This window comes from Filicampus tigris, chromosome 2, assembly GCF_054856515.1.
Source record: "Filicampus tigris isolate MCC_2025a chromosome 2, RoL_Ftig_1.0, whole genome shotgun sequence".
Classification (NCBI taxonomy): Eukaryota; Metazoa; Chordata; class Actinopteri; order Syngnathiformes; family Syngnathidae; genus Filicampus; species Filicampus tigris.
In genome coordinates, this window is record NC_141218.1 from 767,086 (window position 1) to 785,802 (window position 18,717).

The 18,717-nt window shown below is 43.6% G+C and overlaps 1 protein-coding gene across 5 annotated transcripts in view; it reads right to left on the minus strand.

Moving 5' to 3' along the window:
* rbpjb (recombination signal binding protein for immunoglobulin kappa J region b) overlaps nucleotides 1-12,339 on the minus strand; it is a 28,380-nt gene extending 16,041 nt beyond the window's left edge. For all 5 annotated transcript variants that reach the window (XM_086024386.1, XM_086024384.1, XM_086024385.1 and 2 more), the window contains exon 1: nucleotides 12,124-12,339. In XM_086024386.1, the coding sequence (XP_085880512.1) occupies nucleotides 12,124-12,143 (20 nt within the window). In that variant the 5' untranslated portion in view covers nucleotides 12,144-12,339. The remainder of the gene's footprint in view (nucleotides 1-12,123) is intronic.
* Between the last annotated feature and the right edge of the window lie 6,378 nt (nucleotides 12,340-18,717).

An 18,717-nucleotide genomic window follows, 5' to 3' on the forward strand; every position in this document is an offset into this window, starting at 1 on the left:
CACACAAGGCACCCGCTCCATCTGGCTTTGACATGGGAGACCTTAATGACAGAGGCAGAAAAGCCAAAGAAAGGCCTCCCCATTCACCCTCCCCCTCATTTTCCTTCTCTCCAACGCTCTCCCTCTTGACCGCACTCCCCATATGGTCTCCGGACAGACTTCTGAACAACTCCTCTTGGCCTGGCGCACGGTCAATGCGGCACCAACCGGACACATTAACGGCAAACTGCAGCGCAGAGGCCGGAAGGCGCCGATAATAATGCAAATGGGTGCTGGACTCTCCCGAGCCTCCGAGAGGAGGCTTTTAGGGAAGCAACATCTGGAAAAATCAAAACACGCACTTGCTGCGCGACTGTCACCTGACCGCGTCCGAGCCGTCACGAAAGCTCGAAAGCTCAAAACCAACAACTGCCAGATGATAGGAGCGGAGGCGGGGGACTATAACGCAGAGGCAACCAATCAGAAGCATGAAGAAAGGAACCGCCACAATAAGATCAACAAAATACAAGTCAAAATTATTTTACAGCAATGGGACTGAGCACAAAAGTTTTGGGGTGAACGCCCATGAAGCGCAGTGAACTGCAGTGACGCCCGTTCGTCGCGAAGGCTGTCCCAGAATCCCCCACTATCAGGGAAAATCCATGATGTTTTGAGACCACATCAAAAAAAAAATTGCAGCATCCTGGCTAACCCTAACTCAGATGTATTTGAGGGCAAAAATTCCAAGCATAAATATCAAGGAATGCGGTCATGTTATGTTTTCTGCTATGTACTACGTCGCTGCCAAACTATACGAGGCAACGTAAGCGATGCTGACTCAGCACGTGGCTCGCGTGGACCGTCTGTGGCTTTTTTACATGCCATTTGTCATTTACTTCATGTTTTCTCACGATCACACACTTTCTATAACATGTTCGAGAGTGAGGTGCCTAAACTTGTCCCACTTTCACCGTGTCTGCATTTCTTTCCCTCATAACCCGCATTGTAATGTTCTCCTGGCAGTCAATCAATGTCTGAAAAGTGAATTGCTATAAAAGGCAGATTTTATGCGTGGATTTCTGCGGGGTCGATTAACCGCGCAATAGCAGGGGAACACTGTATGGCCGCAGGGGTCTCGACAAATGCTGAGGCACTCAAAGTGCGTTACAACCTGTAGGACAGCATTTTAGCACAGACCACCGATGACATTCCAAACCTGAAAGAGGCAAACTGAACAGCGAACACGATGATCCTGTAAATGGGGAAAATATGTGGCCACAAAGAAAGGGCTGAGATGGGTCATGTGCTTGGGGGGTGGGGGGCCTGTCAAGAAAGAGTGGGGGGGGGGATGAAGCGCAGAGGCCTTGAACCTTGAATGAACCACACTTTCCCGCTTCTCACTTGCGGCTGAGCTGATGACTCACTGCTGGAACCAGAGCGCACCCGGGGGGGGGACGCCTCGCCGGGAGAGAAAATCGACCGCAGCAACACCGTTGCGCTCGTATTTTGGCACCGGGAAAAGATTCTGCAAGACCACGGGCCGCTACGACGATGGCTAATGGATAACTGAAACATGTTGCAGTGGCCGCGAGCTGTTGACACTTGCAGCTTTAAAAAAAAAAAATTTTTTTAAAACACAGAGCAGAGCCGAACACATCAAAGGGCAGAAATAATTGTACATTCCAAGAAATCTCAGTTGATCATCTGGGAAGTCTGCCATCAATTATTGATGCATGATTAGTCACAGTCAAATATTCCAAGAATCTATATTCTCATTGTACTCAATTAAACATTAACTGCCTTGTTTGTAGAATAGGAGAAAAAAAGACCAAGGCATTCGTAAAGACGAGCAGCCTCAGGCTGAGGCCTCCACAGCATCAGATTGAACGGCGGCGGCAAACTGAGACGACTCACAGCCAATCTCGTTGAGAAGCATGAGCGCGTCCAAAGGCCGGCGCTGAGGCGCTCTTTTTGCCAGCCTGGGGAGTCGCTCGCTTTCTACTAACACTTGCCGCTTTTATAGTGAAATCCGGCAAAAATGGGGAGGCATGGCTCAGCGGTTGAGAGGCTGTGCGCCCTCGTGACCGGATCAAGGTGTCCTTGAGCAAGACACTGACGCCCCAGTTGCTCCTGATGCCGAGTCATCAGGAATTAAAGGAGAAGTCGGTGTGAAAAGCTTGAAGTGGCCCAATAGGAAAAACGCTAAGCCTTCGTACCAACGGGTGAAAACAACATTCACCAGGAGTCACACTTAAAGCCCACAATATCCAACGCTTCTGAAAAATGGATCAACAAATCAAATTCTTTGAAATAAATACACGGGTTGGGGGTTGAACCGACTCGTCGACTTTATTACACCGCGTCGACGTATTTTTGGCATCTCGTCTCGCCATCGGTCATTTCACAAAAGTCTTTTGGCTATTCCAATCGCCGCTAGTCTTAAGAGAGTCCCACCAGCGGGTGCTCGCGGCTGCTGAGGAGAAACGAGGGCACGGGCGCAAAATGAAACTCCATCTTAGGACCCAATTTCATGTCAAACAACCGCGTGCTAATGGGAACTCGATTCTTCACACAAGCGGTACGAGACAATGCTCACCAACACTTAGCCAGTTACTAGACATGCTACCAGTGTGGGAAACATTTTCCCCAGTAATGAGACCCATAACAAGTCTATCCACAATATAATGAAAGAACAAGACCAGGAACAATGAAAAAGAGAAATGCAAAAAACATTTTGAGCCTGCCAACAGTGTCCCATTTGACACCACGCTGCGCTTCGGAACAAGACCGGCCGGTTTGTTGAAGAGAAAACGCGCAGGACTCCGACTTGAATAATAAATGGGGAATATCTTGTTTTTCAAAAGCGCCGTATGTTTTTGTCCCCTAAGTTGTGTTATCATCATCCACAGAGTTTGAAAAAAGTAAGACATCCATATGTCAAAATGTAAAAAGTTGTCAGCAAAATCAATATTCAGGGAAAGCACAGATACTTTGGCTTTGAACGAAATGAACGAGTGGCCGCTCTTTAGGTCACCACAGGCGGCCGACGACGAGTGATGGGAACGGAAAGCCGGGCCGAGCAGTTTGACGCGTTTGCAGCACACGACGGTCCCTTTGGACTCGACCGGGGCGGAGCTTTGCCCTCGTAATGAGCGAGTGCGGTGGCCTCGGTTGCGGCTCTCGCTGAAACATCACAAGCGCCATCTGTAAAACTCTTCGGACTTTAATTACAACGTACGCACGGTTATTTTTTCCCCCGGCATATTGTACGCTCGACAACAAATGCCAACCACCGAGCCTGTCATGTAACGCAGCGGTCCCAAACCACCGTGTGCCATTTGGTGGCGGGCCACAAAAAAATACGGCATTTTATTGATCAGTGCAGTCTGACGGAAGGAGGACTTCAACCGTACACCAAAGTTAAGATTCAATTCCTATTTCCATGTCTAAATTGCGTGCCGATCGGTCAAAACCTGCTTTTATTTGAAACCGGATGGCGAATGTGACAGGCTGCAAACTTGTGGACGATCACAGAGTCGTGCTTGTAAAGGCTTGCAGGAAGCAAAGATGCTCCGGCCTATGAAAGCGGCCATGTCATTATAACGCGGCCTTCAGGCATTTCCCACGTTTCGAAAACCATCGATGGAACTTAAGCGGGCGGCAAATTTACAAAACGACTTTTGCAGACGGTGCAAGACAAATCTGTGCTGTGTGGTTTCATCGTTGCCGTCAAGGTGGGTGTTTGTTGCCCTTGCAAATGGTTTCCCTTCAAAAAGCCATCCTTCCTGAACAGTCACTTCGGTCGGCGCGAAAACGAGTTCACCGGGCCAATCAGCCGAGGGATCGGGAGTGTTGTCTTCTGCTGCTACAGCAGCAAAGTACTGCGGTGTCCTCGTGCACATTTTTTTTTCATTCAAACTGGGGCCAGGGCAAACGAGAGTGTCGACGAGGAAAACCGAACCACTTCAACGCAATTTAACAAGAAAACAAACGGCGATAGGCTGATTTTATTTGGCAACTTTGAATACCTGACATAAATCACACGTCGGGGGAGGCAAAATGGCCATTTTGGCATAATTTGGACATTTTCTACTTAGGGGTGTGTAAACTTCATTGCCAGCATTTTTGACACGAATGGCTGCGTGTTGACGTGCGTATGGGCGGACAAGGTCTTAGGTAAACATTTTGGAGAGCGTACATAAAACTGAGCAAGCACACGGCCACATGTGCGTGCCTCGGACAAGCAGCGCATTGTTCTTTTAACCGCAATCAATGGAGTGTCCTGCAAAATGACAGCCACGGCCGTTACTTCATTGTGATTGTAAGAGAGCGCCAGAAACCTCCTGACGTCACCAGCCGCAGGAATGCCACCAGGCGGATTCTTCTGTGAAGCGGCGCAGCAGCCTTAGTTAAACAACCGCACAATGCGCAGAAACATTCGGTGATAACAGCGCACCTTTCCTGGAAACTAAACGTGCCTTTCTGGCCGCTGTTTTGCTTGACTATTTTCCTGACATTTGAGAACTCCCTGTTGTGCCCCCGTCTCGCTTTATGGAGTGGGAGAGGGGGATGTGGCGGCGGGATGCGGGGGGTTCATCTTTGGGTAAACGCTCGGGGTGGTGTCCCCACAGGCTGACTTGCAAAATTCACGGCACAACTTTACAAGGAGCAAAGGAAACAGTGGCTATTAGCAGCAACTTATTACATTTGCACAACAGGGCACCGTTGTAGCAGCCGGTAGTCAAAGCCATACCGCTCAGTGGGACTCAATACACATTCATGATATCTATAATTTATTAACATCATAAATACATTTGTAAGAGTAGACGATGCCTGCGGTTTCTTCCATGCCCCACTTAAATTAATTTGGGGATAGTGCCTTTTAGGTGCATTAACATGTTCAACATGACTTGAGGAATTTCTGGAGGTACTGAGAGCAAATACCGTAGTCTAGGTCTTGCCAACTAAACGATTTCCATCTCGGTTCTCAACCGGGTAGCCAAAATGGCTGCTATTTTAGGGTTATTAGACATACGAGCCATGCATGTATGTATTCCTGCTCTCCTCAAGTAGTTGAACTAGCACTAGCATTGGCTGTAGACACAATTTTGCTCACTCTGGTCAGATGGCCATCACCGGAACAAGTGGTCACATGACACACGCACAGATACAACCTTTGGGACCTGGAAGGGGCGTGTCACGGTTCTGCCATTAAAAAGAGGATGCAGGGGGGCGCTTTGAGGCGATGTCAATTTTCTGTTTTGATAGCGTGTAGACTGTAGGGCCTTGCTGCGAATCGTGAAAATTCACGAGCAACCGACGCCGCCCCAAAAAAGGTTTCTAATTGTGTATGGATGCCAAAGGATCAAAGTGCTGCTTTTTCTCGAAATGAAATGCCTCAATCCACTTCAATAACGTTCCTTGGCAAGATCATGCCAAACATACACCTCAGGCTTGAGCACAAAAACAGCGAACAGATGAGCGCAAATGGCTAACCATGAATATGCCGGAGTTCACTTTAGTACAAAAAAAAACATCAAACATGGCTTCAATATCTGCCTAATAGAACCAAAATTGCACTTGGCATGTATGACACAGTGACCAACATCCTGCGAAGTGACAAACACTCATTACAGCGTGGCTACTACAAGCCAGCTTAGCGCTTGCCACCTCATTCTTATCTAAGACGGTGATAGTGGCGCTTGCCGCTCGCAGTGGGAGGTGCAGTCAATTGGGGCTTTCCCGACACTGGAGATTGTGTGTTTCCTTTAGGGAGGTGCTTTTTTTCCCCCCCTGCGCGTCTCATGGCAGAAAGGGTTTCATTGCACTTGGGTGGCGAGCATGCGCTGCCGAGCGGCTTGAATATCAAATCGGTAATAATAACACATGAAACGCGACAACGTCACTTCAAAACGTCAGCCAGTCATTGAAGCACAGCGGGGGTTCATTTACATTTAAGGAAGCACATTCAACGCACAATAATATGACGGTCTGTCCTTCAAGACCCTGTAAAGTGATTTCAGAAATTGGTTTCTGAATACATAACAAACGCTTGAAGCTAACTGCTGAAAAGGTGCAAAGACAAACCAGTGAAGTACTCAATTGTGGAGATAGAGCTTGAAAGCGTTTCTCACCCTTTCAGCTTTCCTGATATTTGGGGTAGGGGGCGCCATGTGACGCAAATTGGAGTCGGGCATGATTTGCTCCTCCCCCACTGTATAAAAACGCGAGCGCCTTCGCTCGCACAAGCAGTTATCCGGCGCAATTGCAAAGTGCAATGAAGTCGTCCGACTTGACAGCCAACGTGTGGACTGGGGGCTTCGAGCGGGTGCGGCCGAGCGCCTTGTTGTCATGGCGTGGACCACGACCGGTGGGATGCAGTCCGTCAGCACGATGCTGCAAGGGTTGGCACGAGCAAGATGCGAGCACCAAGTAGAAGCCATTTTTCCAGGTCATCGTCGAGGTATTTGACTGACAGTTGAGCGGGGCTCATGATTTCAGCGCATTCAGTGGAAACGCCCACAGCGTCCGAGGCCGGAGACGACTGCTTCATTTTTCACCATTTTCATGCCTCATTTCATATACTTGCCGATGATTTCAATCATTCAAATTTGGCTGGGTTGTTGACGGCGCTCTTCGTCTTCCATTTTCCCCGTCTCTTACACAAAAAAAGGAAATGACATTATTCAAAGTTTTTCCCCAATTTGCTTCATTTCTCTGGACACCAAACAAGATTTGAAACATTTTTTCCCAACATTAACTTGCATCAACTTCCATTTGAAATTTATTGCACAGCCCTTCCATGCACTTTCCAAAGGCTCATTTGGCAATTGCTCTTTTCCACACAAACCAACCGGTGGTCACTTCTGTGTGCGGATGGACAGCATAAATAATCATGACTGAGGACAAAAGCATAACACAGGACAAACATTTTGTCTGTTGGATGAAAACGGACAAATTCCTATCAAAACCACTACAACACTGAAAGTAGCTAAGCACTTCCTCACTAAAGCTGAATGACAGGAAACGCTCGTCATACGGGCAGAAGCACTTTGTGTTTTCCAAACGAAACATCCTGAATGCGAGGGGACGGCGGGGCCGAAAAGCTGCTGACACAGAAGCCGCCGCCGTCCCCTGGCAAGTCGTCTCTATAACATCGGCCAGAGGAAACGCTCTTGGAAGAGGACAATTCGTGTAAGACGGCGAGGCGCTCCAAACCGAGCGTCAGCAGTGAGGTATCCGCCGCCTGTGGCATTAGCGCTCGTTCTCTGCCGTGCACTCGACTGCCTCGGCCAATAACAACACCACTTTGGCCTCCGTCAAACATGACGGCGGGTCTCTTTGCGAAACCACAAAAGGCCGTAGATTTACATGCGAATGTTCCGTCCCATCCTGCCAGGCAAACGCTGGAGTTGCGAATGAAGACTCGGCACGAACGCGAGTGCCTCATACCATGCTTGAGTCAGTGAAACAAACGCAAAAAAAATGACATTTAGCATATCGGTGCCTTCTGGGGTGCCATCCTCACATTCTCCACTGTTGCATTTGTGACTTTGATTGTGTGTGGTTTTAAAAGGCGGGGTGAGTGCCGTGTGCATCAGCGAATAAGTGGTTGGTTGGGTGTGTTAGCTCATGTTAGCATTACCGTTTGTTCGATAAAGAAATTGAAACTATTACATTATAACTAGCGCTGATAGACTCGATTCAATTAGCTAACAACGATACTTTGTGTTAGGGCTGAGAGATCACGGGAAAAAAATACAAATGTTCTGATTGATATTGAAAAAATAATACAAAAGATATTTTTTTGTATTGTATTGTATGTTCACAAACGTGTACCTACAGTGGTTGTGTGTAAATATTTGTTACTTGAAAGTGCATCGCTCCCGAACCTTGGTGCCAATTTTCCGTAAGCATGCCAATGGGATTTTGACTTTAGCATTAGCACTGACGATGTTTTAAGATCGAGAGAGGCCAAAATCCAAATCATGATTACATTTCGATTAATTGCCCGGTCCTACCTTGTGTTGACGATTGTAGACTTGCTGTTGTGGTACGCAAGTTCTGCTTTCCAAGTAAACGCATTGCATTTGATCTTTGTTTTTAAGAGTGAAGTGATCCCAAACCTTGGACATACCCTGTCTTTTACACACGCTTTCCTCTTGGTTCGGCAACAGAGATTTTGCTTCCATTTTTTTGTAATCGAATTATTTGAGTAATTTGATTATCACTGCACTGCTGACAAGTCGCTTTTCTCTCATGAAATTTGAACGAGAAAGTCCAGACATTGACAGATACAGTATTTCAGTCAAATCAAGTCATGGATACAAGAGGAATGACAATTCTCCATCAATAAATCAATCATAGTGCAGTAGGTGCTGTTGACCCAATGGAAGGGCGACAAATGCGCTCCGGTACAGCCATATTCCTGCACTTATGACAGAGTGGACAGGGGGCTCAAGGTGGGGGTTGTGGGGCTGGCTTTTAGCTCCGGGCCGAGCCTCCGCCACCATAAAGGTCAGCGCGTCGACATCTGCTGCTCTCTCTGAACCTCTCCTTTCATGAAAAGGGAAGCCGGCAAGAGGAGAGGACCCTCGGGGAATGGACGCATGCACGCACACACAAAAAAAAACGCTGTTGTGCCGCGAAGCTCGCTCCGCACCCGCGGTCCCAATCAAACGCAGCCAAGGAACCCAGAAGCGCACGTTGATGCAAACAAATAGGAAAGAAAGAAAGAAAGGCTTGGCTTTTTTGGTTGGAAAAAAAAAAAAAGGTAAACCATCAAACCGGTCATCGGCCCAGGACCCGGTCAGAATTAACCAATCACATTCAAACTCCTGTTAAATAAGAGTCAGGGCACACCTGCCACCATTTCAAGAGTCTCCGAGTAAGCTTCAACAAAGTTAAGATGTTCTAGTAGGCTTTTCCTGACATTTGCTGCTTTCTTGCAAACACCTGAAGGTTTTGTGCCAACACTGACCGCTATTTGGAACTGTTCATAATTCCCCAGTCACAGCTGAAGAAAAAGTGCCACCAAAAATCATGCAGCCACCACCAAGCTTCACTGTGGTGTGGTGAACTAAAGATAAAGAGCAGTGGGTGATGTAAGTACAGAGAAACCAATCATAAGATTTCGTTTCATTCATTGTCGTTAGATTTCTACTATTACCTAAAAAATGTTTGGTTTTTTTCAAAACGACTATTCTCATAATATTGCTACATTTGTATATTAGTGAAAAAAAAAAGCTTTATTCTTGTACGAGTTCTACTATTTTTCTGACAAAAAAATACAATTTTTTTTAAACAAGATCGCTACATTTTACAATTGGGCAAAAAAATATTTTCATAAAATTGCACATTTTTTTCTCCAAAAACAGAACATGTATTCTTGTAAGCTTAGCATTTTTTTCCCTCAAAAACCAAAGTTTTAACTTAAGTGCCATTTGACATTTATTCAAGTGTCACGATTGAAAAGTGCATAAACTGCTCCAGTAACTGTTCCTGATACACAGGAGTGCAATGAATAAAACTCCATTCACAAAGCTCAACTTTAAGGGCCTAAAATGTTCCAAAAGTACATTATAGAACATGCAAAACATAACATAAGGTATTGAAAGTATCGATACTTCATCAACGTATCGATACTTGGTATTGGCATACAAAGTATCACCATACATTGCAATATAATATTTTTTCGCAGCCCTAGTGTGTATATATATATATATATATATATATATATATATATATATATATATATATATATATATATATATATATATATATACACATATATATATATACATATACATATATACATATATATATATAAATATACATATATATATATATATATATATATATACACATATATATATATATATATAAATATATAGAGAGATATATATATATATAGATAGAAAGATATGTCTATATTAACTGCTAAATCTTCGAGGGAAACCCGACTTTATTCTCATAAGATATGAATATTTTTTCCGCAGTGAACTGAGCTCAATATTCATAAGGTTGCTTTTTTCCTAAAAAGAAAAAAATATATATATTCTTGTTGACTTGCTACTTTTGTTCAGAAAACTGTGGCGCTATTTTTGTAGGAATTATTGTATTTTTTGAAATAATACATTTTCATATGATTGCTACCTCTTTTCTTTCCCAAAAAGATACTTTATTCTCATAACATTGTAACTTCCCTCTTTATAAAATAAAAAAATAAAAATAATAATAATAATGAAAAAAAACTCTTGACAAGACTGCATTTTTGGACTTTTTCTACATCTTTTCAGTACGGCCCTAATACGCCTTTGTAGTATTTTTTCTACAAGTAAGACAAAAAAAAAATAGCAAGAGATATCATCTGGACAGGTGGCCCACCACCCAGACCTGACCCCAGTGCCCTCGAACATACTCCCCCTCCCCCCTTAACTGAAAAAACCCTACCACACACGTACAAACACACACAAACAAACACTAACACACCTTCACTGAGACTCGCATATTATTGTTCAATATACAGTAGCTTTGCATCTGTATGGCATAAAAAAACATGAGCACCAGCAACAAGGAAAAATGTGACACTTCCATGGTAAGTTACTGCACATTTCCCACCAATTGATCACAAGTGCAAGTTTCCCATTAGGAGCCCAATGCTGACGTGAAAGTATCACAGATGTGTTACCTGGTGGCAATAAGCTTTGGGCACAAAATTCAAATCGGCTGTGTTACCCGTGGGGGCGTGCCGCATTTGTTATTTTTTTATGGCATATATATATATATATATATATATATATATATATATATATATATATATATATATATATATATATATATACACACACACACACATATATATATATATATATACACACACACATATACATCAAATTTTTTTTAATATGGCAAGTCCCATTTATCAGTATATTTGTACAAGACAATGGCAGTGTTAAAAGAAACCAGCTGCAGCGGCCCATGGTGTCCTTGTCATTACAAGGACCATGTGATGTAAAAATATATCATTTCTCATTGCTAGATTTTTTTCTCAAAATGGGATATTTTGAATGCCAAAATGGGAATATAAGAGTGCCACTTTATTCTAAAGCATTGCTCCATTTTTTTCTCCAAAAATAATTTCTTTAAGATTGCAACAATTTGTCAACTTCATTCTCAGCTTTAAGATATTTTTTCCTCAACATTTACTTCATTTCCGTAAAATTTCTACGTTTTTCACTTTTAAAACAGACCATTCCAGAAGACGGCCACTTTTTCTCCTGAAAAAGCTACTGTTTTTGTAAGAATGTTACTTTTCCCTCTCAAAAACAGGAGAATTTTGTTTAAGATTGCTACTTGTTTTCTAAAAACAACAACCCTATTTTCAGTTGTAAGATGCTATATTTTCTCCTATTTTTTAGACCATGTTTCATAAAAACGCTACTTCATTTTGTAGGAAAAGCAGCTTTATGTTTGAAAGAGTGTTCATTTTTTCCCCATCAAGAACACGACTATTTTAGTAGGACTGGTACTTTTTTTATAAACTTTATTCTTAGTCGTAAGACTATTCTTTTCCCCCAAACACACTTTATTCTCGTAAACTCACTATTTTTTTCGTACAAAAAAATAGAGCTATTACTTTCAGATTTTTCCTTTTTTTCCCCCCTCGGACTAAATCACAATGTTTTCGTCAGGTTCACAAAGCAGCAACGTGATTCACTCGGATCCTGCTAGCCGGCGTCCATTATCGGACAGCTCACTGCCCATAAGTAACACTTGTTCCACGGCAACGTTGCGGGAGCACATTCGGGGAAAACAAAGCCGAGGGAGTGCCGTTTTTCCCGGACCCTTTCCAGCGCGCGTGCTCGCGAGTCTTTCTTGATTTTGTTGTCGTTTTCATTAGCTGGCTAGCACACATGCTAACAGCTCGCGTGAAGCTAGCCCACCAAACGCCGCAGCAAACAGTGGGGGAGAAAAAACGCTAAACACATTAGAACAAAGAAACGACGTTGTGTGGTGAGCGTAGCGACGGAGAAAGTGGCCCCGGAGCCGGGTGAAAGCACGCAAATATGCCGCGGAGCCACGCTTTTGGACTCCCGATTCACTTGAACTCCCCGACAGCAAGCCCCCGAATCTCAGACTCACCCTGTCACAACAGGCGCCATCTTCCACAAACTCTCACCAAAACTCCAATACTCGCGATATCCTTTTTTTCTTCTTCTTTTCCTTTACGCCTCTCCCCGCAGCCCCGGCAATCCGTCGAGACAACAAGAAGCCGAATGGAGGTGTCGGGACGAGGGAGAAGGGAGAAGGGAGAAAGGGGGTGGGTAAGGAGACACAAGAGAAGGGGAGGCCACACTTTGCGAGGGGGGGGGGGGGGGGGGTGACTGGCTGGGGGCGAGAGCGAGCGAAAAGGGCAGACGCCACAACAACAGGCGTGGGAAACTTCCGAGATCGCGCGAGAGCTGCAAAAACTCTCACAATAGGCCAGCGCTGAGGGGTCGCCCGCTCTCGCGAGACCCGATCGCGATACTTTTCCCACGTGTGTACCCGGGTTGTAAATCAGAGGAGATAACGCGCTTTTCCAGACCGGTGCGCATTTTGTTCAGAAAGCAGCGGTGCTTTGACTATTTTTCTCAACTAAATTCTCCAACTGAAATTATTGAAATGACATTCATCTTTTCAGCCCCCCCCCAAACTAGCATAATTTCGTTGTGACATGCTTTTCAAAAATAGCACTGGATAGTGAAATATGAATTTAAAAATATTCATTTTATAAATAATATAGATAAACCTTGGGAAAATAACTATTCCTACGACTGCTACTTTTTTCCTCCTAAAAACCATCACTTTATCACACAGGTGTCAAACTGGAGGCCCGGGGGCCAGACCACATTTTATGTGGCCCGCAGAGGCATCTGTATTCATGTGTGTTGACTTGACATGTTTCTTTGAAATTGTCTTCACTGTGAACATAACATATGAGATGTTGCAAGCATTTATAACCAATCCCTCCTTTAAAATCCATTGAAAAATCGTAGAACAAACTATTTCTGGCTTCTGATTTCAAAACGAGTTATCCATCAATTTGTTGTGTATATGTGATGTATAAGATGATCATACGATTATATGGATTCAGTCATAACGGGCCTCCGAGGGACTCCGTAACTATGATGTGGCCCGCGACAAAAGTGAGTTTGACACCCCTGATGTATCAGGTTGTTCATTTAAGGTGACAATTTACCAAAATGAGCACAAGCTCTGTGAACAATAAATAAGATAAGATAAGATAAGAATGCCTTTATTGATCCCACATGGATGGATGATGACCAAATTTGACACATTGGTTTGACCGTGTGTCAAGAAGGGGGGGAAATGTTGTTTCCAACACTTGTGTGAATTAGGTTGTAATCATTTAAGGCGCAGGTGTCAAACTCAAGGCCCGGGGGCCAGATCCGGCCCGCGACATCATTTTATGTGGCCCGCGAAGGCGAATAGTGTGTTGACATGTTTCTTTCAAATTGTCTCCACTTTTAAGACTACATATGAGATATTGCAAACATTTGTTACCAATCCCTCATTTAAAGGAAACTGAAAAGAGTTGAACACAGCATTTACTGGCTTCTGATTTCCAAACTAGTCATCCACCAATTTGTTGTGTGTATGTGATAATATAAAGCGATCATTTCTATGGGTCATAACGGCCCTCCGAGGGACACCATAACTATGACGTGGCCCGCAACAAAAATGAGTTTGACAGCCCTCATTTGAGGTGTACATTTACCCAGATGAAGACAAGCTCCATAGAAATGGATGGATGACTTGAGCGATTCTGACATATGCTTGACCATGCGTCAAGAAGGGGGAAAGGGCTGTTTTCAACACTTGTATGTATCAGGTTGTTCATTTGAGGTGGAAATTTAGCCTAGTGAGGACACGCTCTACACAAATGGTTTCATGGCCTGAGCAAAATTGACCAATGGGTTACACACCACGTGTCAAGGGGGGAATACGTAACAGAGGTTGTTTTTCAACAAGCCCATGCACAATTCCCCTGGGCAACATTGCACTTCCTGTTTGAAATGGGGCAACAATGGTGTGAACACACGTGAATGGGCCATACAGGGCAGATTAGTGCATTTGCCATCACATCGGGGAGTCGCATGACCAGGCAAACCTCAGTGAAAGTACAAGGCAGGCCATTATTTCACTGGTGCCATCGAGGCTTTCAAGGTTGAGCCTCTTCTCCGTGGCATTCCCAAGTGGCCCAGTGACGCGAGCCGTCTCCCCCGCAATAAACACATGGGCTCGTTTTGCTTTATCGGGAAGCCGTAAACCTTCATGTAGGTCTGCCCCTGGATTTGTTGTGTTTCGGGCAGCCCTCATTTAAATCTGTTTGCCATCTTTGTTCGCAGTAGCCGTCCGGCCCTTGGAGTGGGAGCCTTCCCGACTTCAAAGTAAATACTCGGAGACCACACTGGTGGCGAGTGAATGCGCTCATTTGTTCGGAGCCTGCAGCTATGTGTGCAAGGGCGGGGGCGCCGAAAAACGGTTTGAGTGGATTGATTTACCTTTTTTTTTTTTTTTTTTAGAAATACACTTAAAACATATATTGTTTGCTTGCATGTACCCCACGATTGACTGGCGGCCATTTCAGCGTGCCGCCCTCCTCTTGGCCAAAGTCACTCACTTAGTGCCAAGGATTCGCAACAGTCTCATCCCGTCCTCTCATTACGGCCGAAACAATTGGTTCCGATAGCGAGGCTGCCAAGTGGAGGAATCGCGACTAAGCCGTAAGCCTGCAGTCGATAACGCCACTCCGGTTGACTGCTTAAGATGGTGGCTGGCTGGGAGATTGCGAGAGAACAGGCAAACATTCCAGAAGACGGCTCTCGTCACGACTGCAATATGTATAATCTTCTCACAACATCATAAGCCAAAGAAGTAAGATGACTACTTGGATCTGGAAAAATATCACGTTATTTCCTTAAGATTGAACGACAATATTCTAGTCAAACTGCAATTTTTTTTTTTGGGCCGAAACATTATTACTACTGTATTACCTTTTCGTGACGTTGCTACCTTTTTTCTCCAAGAAATACGCTATTCTCGTAAGACTGCTACCTTTTTCGAAAAAATGAAATAAAAATGAAATTGGATTTTATATCAATAAAAATGTAGCAATTTTACACCAAGAATATTTGTATTTTTTGAGAAAAATGTAATCAAACTTTAATAATAAGGCCAGAGCCCGTTTGAGAAAATAGATTGAAACTTTACGATAAAGTTAGGCTTTTCAAGAAAAAAAAAAAGAGGCAATCTTAAACTAAAGCTGTTTTTTTTCGAGAAAAAATAAGTAATCATACAAAAATAGGGTTGTACCTTCTTGAGCGGAAAAAGTAGCAATCTTATGGGAATAAAGTTGGATTTTTCGAGGTAAAACAGGGCAATCTTACGAGAAAAAAAATTACAAAAATTTCAAACGTAGCACCCATACATAAGAAAAAAGTAGCAATCTTACATGCATAAAATGGTTGTTTATTTAGAAAAAAATAGCAAAGGTTTTCCTCTGAAAATACTAGTAATCTTATGAGAATAAATTTGTTGTTTTTTCAGGAAAGTAGCAGCCCTCTTATGAGAATAACTTCAAGGAAAAAAGTAGCATTTTACAGAAAGTTGTATTTTGTTCAGCAAAATTGACAATCTTGCAAGAATAGTGTTTTGTTTTTGGGGGAAAAAAGTAGCAATCTTACGAGAAGGCTATATTGTATTTTTCAAGACAGTAGCAATCTCACAATCATGCTACGTTGTAGTTTCCAACTAAAAAAAAGTCGTAATCTACCAATCAAGTAACAATCCTTCTCTTTGTTTGTATTTTTTGCCGAGAAAAAAGTAGCATGATTAAAGTCGGGGGCGAAACTACACCAAGTGTCGTGCCCAGCCCCACCACCCGACATCTGGATTTTGGCCCGTTTTACTGCCGCGTCACCTGGACAAAGAGGTGCAGCGGCTCCTTTGCCATTTAAGAGCTATGCAAATAAACTTGACTTGATTTGACAAACCAGCAACCAATTGAGACCAGACAAAGCATATTGGGGGGGGGGGCGGTGAAACTTCCTGAAACGAGCGGCGCGGGTCGAGAGACACCGGGCCAAATGTGACAGACAAATGTATCCAGCGCTAACGAATGACTACGATGGGCTGCGGGGCGGACGTCACACACGTTGACGTGAGGACGTCCCGGACACTTTGTGGGGGAGGAGAAAAAAGACGTTTCCCCTTTCCCCCACCGGCGCGGTTCACGGCGAGTTCAAGCTGCCAACGAGAACTCCACAGGCAGCGTTGGGACATGGAAAATAAGCCACGTGATTGATATCCCAGCGGCTACCTGCAGAATCCGACGCTTTTAAGCCTTCGCAGCGCATCCGGAAAGTATTCACGGCAATTCTGCTTTTTTTTTGTTCTCCCTTCACACTGTGTTATGTTACAGCCTGATTCCAAAATGCATGAAATATTTTGGGGGTCTCAGGATTTGACACAAAAACACCCCATAATGACAATGTGAAAAAAAGATTTTTGCACATTTTTGAAAAACAAGAAACTAATCAAAATCAGCCATGGAGCCGTGATCATCTTCGAGCTTCTTCGTTTGGTGTGCTAAAATGGATAGCTGCTTTATGAAAAATTGCACTCTTACTAATAAGTCAATTATCTTGGATTGTCTGATGATAATGTGAAACTGAGTCATTCAGAACGGTGTATACTTAATAAAACATACAGTCATAAGAGAATGAAACAGAACGAAAAGAATTCAAACATTTTAGCCCCTTTTTTTCTTCAATTCAATGGCCATTGTGCTGCTCCTTCCGCCGTGCGCGCCTTGGCCACCCGGGGGCCGTAGAATTCGGACATATGCATAGAAATGTCACAACCCCTCAGTGAGATGCGGTAATGTGAGGATAAAGAATATATGCCAGTGTGCTCATTTGATTTATTTTATTCGTATGAAGCTTTTTTTTTTTTTTTTTTTTTCATCTGTATTAAAAGTGCATTTTGGAAATAATCTGCGAAAAGATCCCAGAAAATTGCGATTCATTTCATGCAATTTTTAGGGAAAGAAACTCCGATCTATGGGTCGGAAGACTTTTTCCCAGCCCTAGTTGAAGGAAGCGTCAGGGAGCAGGATTGCAACACAGACACACGCTCGGTCTTTGGCCAAGTGATTGCACGGCCGACCCTCGGTGCAAACTCCCCCCTCGCCGTCTGTCTGGGGGAGAGAGGGGAGGACAGGGCTGTGGACGGGGTCTCTCAGGAAGAGGATTGCTGATTAGAATGGGGGAGGGGATCCCTCACCCTTTGTCAAGAAGGAGAGGGAGGCCTTTCGTGACACGCAATGATTTAGAGGACCAATATCAAGATTACAGTCAAGCTTTGCTGCATTGCGCTTAATTGTTCCTGCCCTGAAATATGAGAAAGAATTATCGAATGTAGTGGTCTTAATGTTGTTGAATCCCCACGGTGTATGTGTCCCGGGGAGTTTTGTGTCATTTTCAGCAAAAGATGCTCACAGCTACTGTATGCGATTGATTCAGCAAAAAAAATAACGTGGTAAAGGCTATCAGGCATTGTTAAACATTTTCAACTGTTTTTCATCTTACACATTTAAAAAAAAAATATATATCATGTGAAATGAAAACATTTTTCTGCTAAAATGTCAACTTTTTTTTCCACAGAAAAGAATTGTATTGACTCCATCCACTTTCTGAAACATTTACAATGTTTTCAGGTTAAATTAAAAATGAAAATTCCACTTCAACATTTTTTCTCTTAAAACTGACACCTTGTGACTTGTATTCATAAGTTGTTTTTTTAATTCTACATTTTTTCCGCATAAAGTTGACATATTTTTCCATTAAAAAGTCAACTTTTCTTCCGACCTTTTCCACTCATTCACTAACTTTTGAACTTATTTCAAATTCAACTATAACAAAAATTCGATTGAACATTTTTTTTGTCTTATCATGACAACTCTTTCACTAACGTCGATGCTTTTTCCATGTAAAATAATGTTTAAAAATCACATAAAATAATCCTTCTCTACCTTGAATTTTTTTTCCCAGGTAAAATTGTGAAACTTTTTTTTTTCCACAGAAAAGAAAGGGGTTCTCCATGAATTAAAATGTCTCTCAAAATATATTTCTAAATCTATTCTAATTCATGAAAATTACGAAATGAATGACAATGAAAATACATGATTACTGTACATACAGTACTCAAATGTTTAATATATGAAGTTAGTTGCAAAAATAAAGCCTTTGTTGAAGAAGCAGCGCTAAAAATGTGGCGTGCAAACTCATTTCAAGAAGCCTTTTCGTTGTGAAAGGAGTTGCAGCGGGTGCTCTTTCGCACGCGGGCAAGTGGATAAAAGGACCAGTGAGCGGGCGAGGAAGTGGGGCGGCGGGCATTCAATGGGTGGGGGGTCCGGGGGCCGCTTTAGAAACGCAGGTGCCTTAATTGTCCCCCCGATAAAGCCTCGGCGAGTGGGCAAACCTGTGAATGAGCGTGCGGCTAAAAGCAGCCATGAATGGACGCACGTGAATGAATGAATGAGTGAATAAGGACGACATTGGCTGTGCGCGTGCGCGTGCGTGTGCGTGTGGGGCTTCAAGACCCGATCCGGACATCAAAAGAGGCCCGGCGTGGAATGCGCAGGCTGCAGCGGTTGCCGGGTGGATGGAG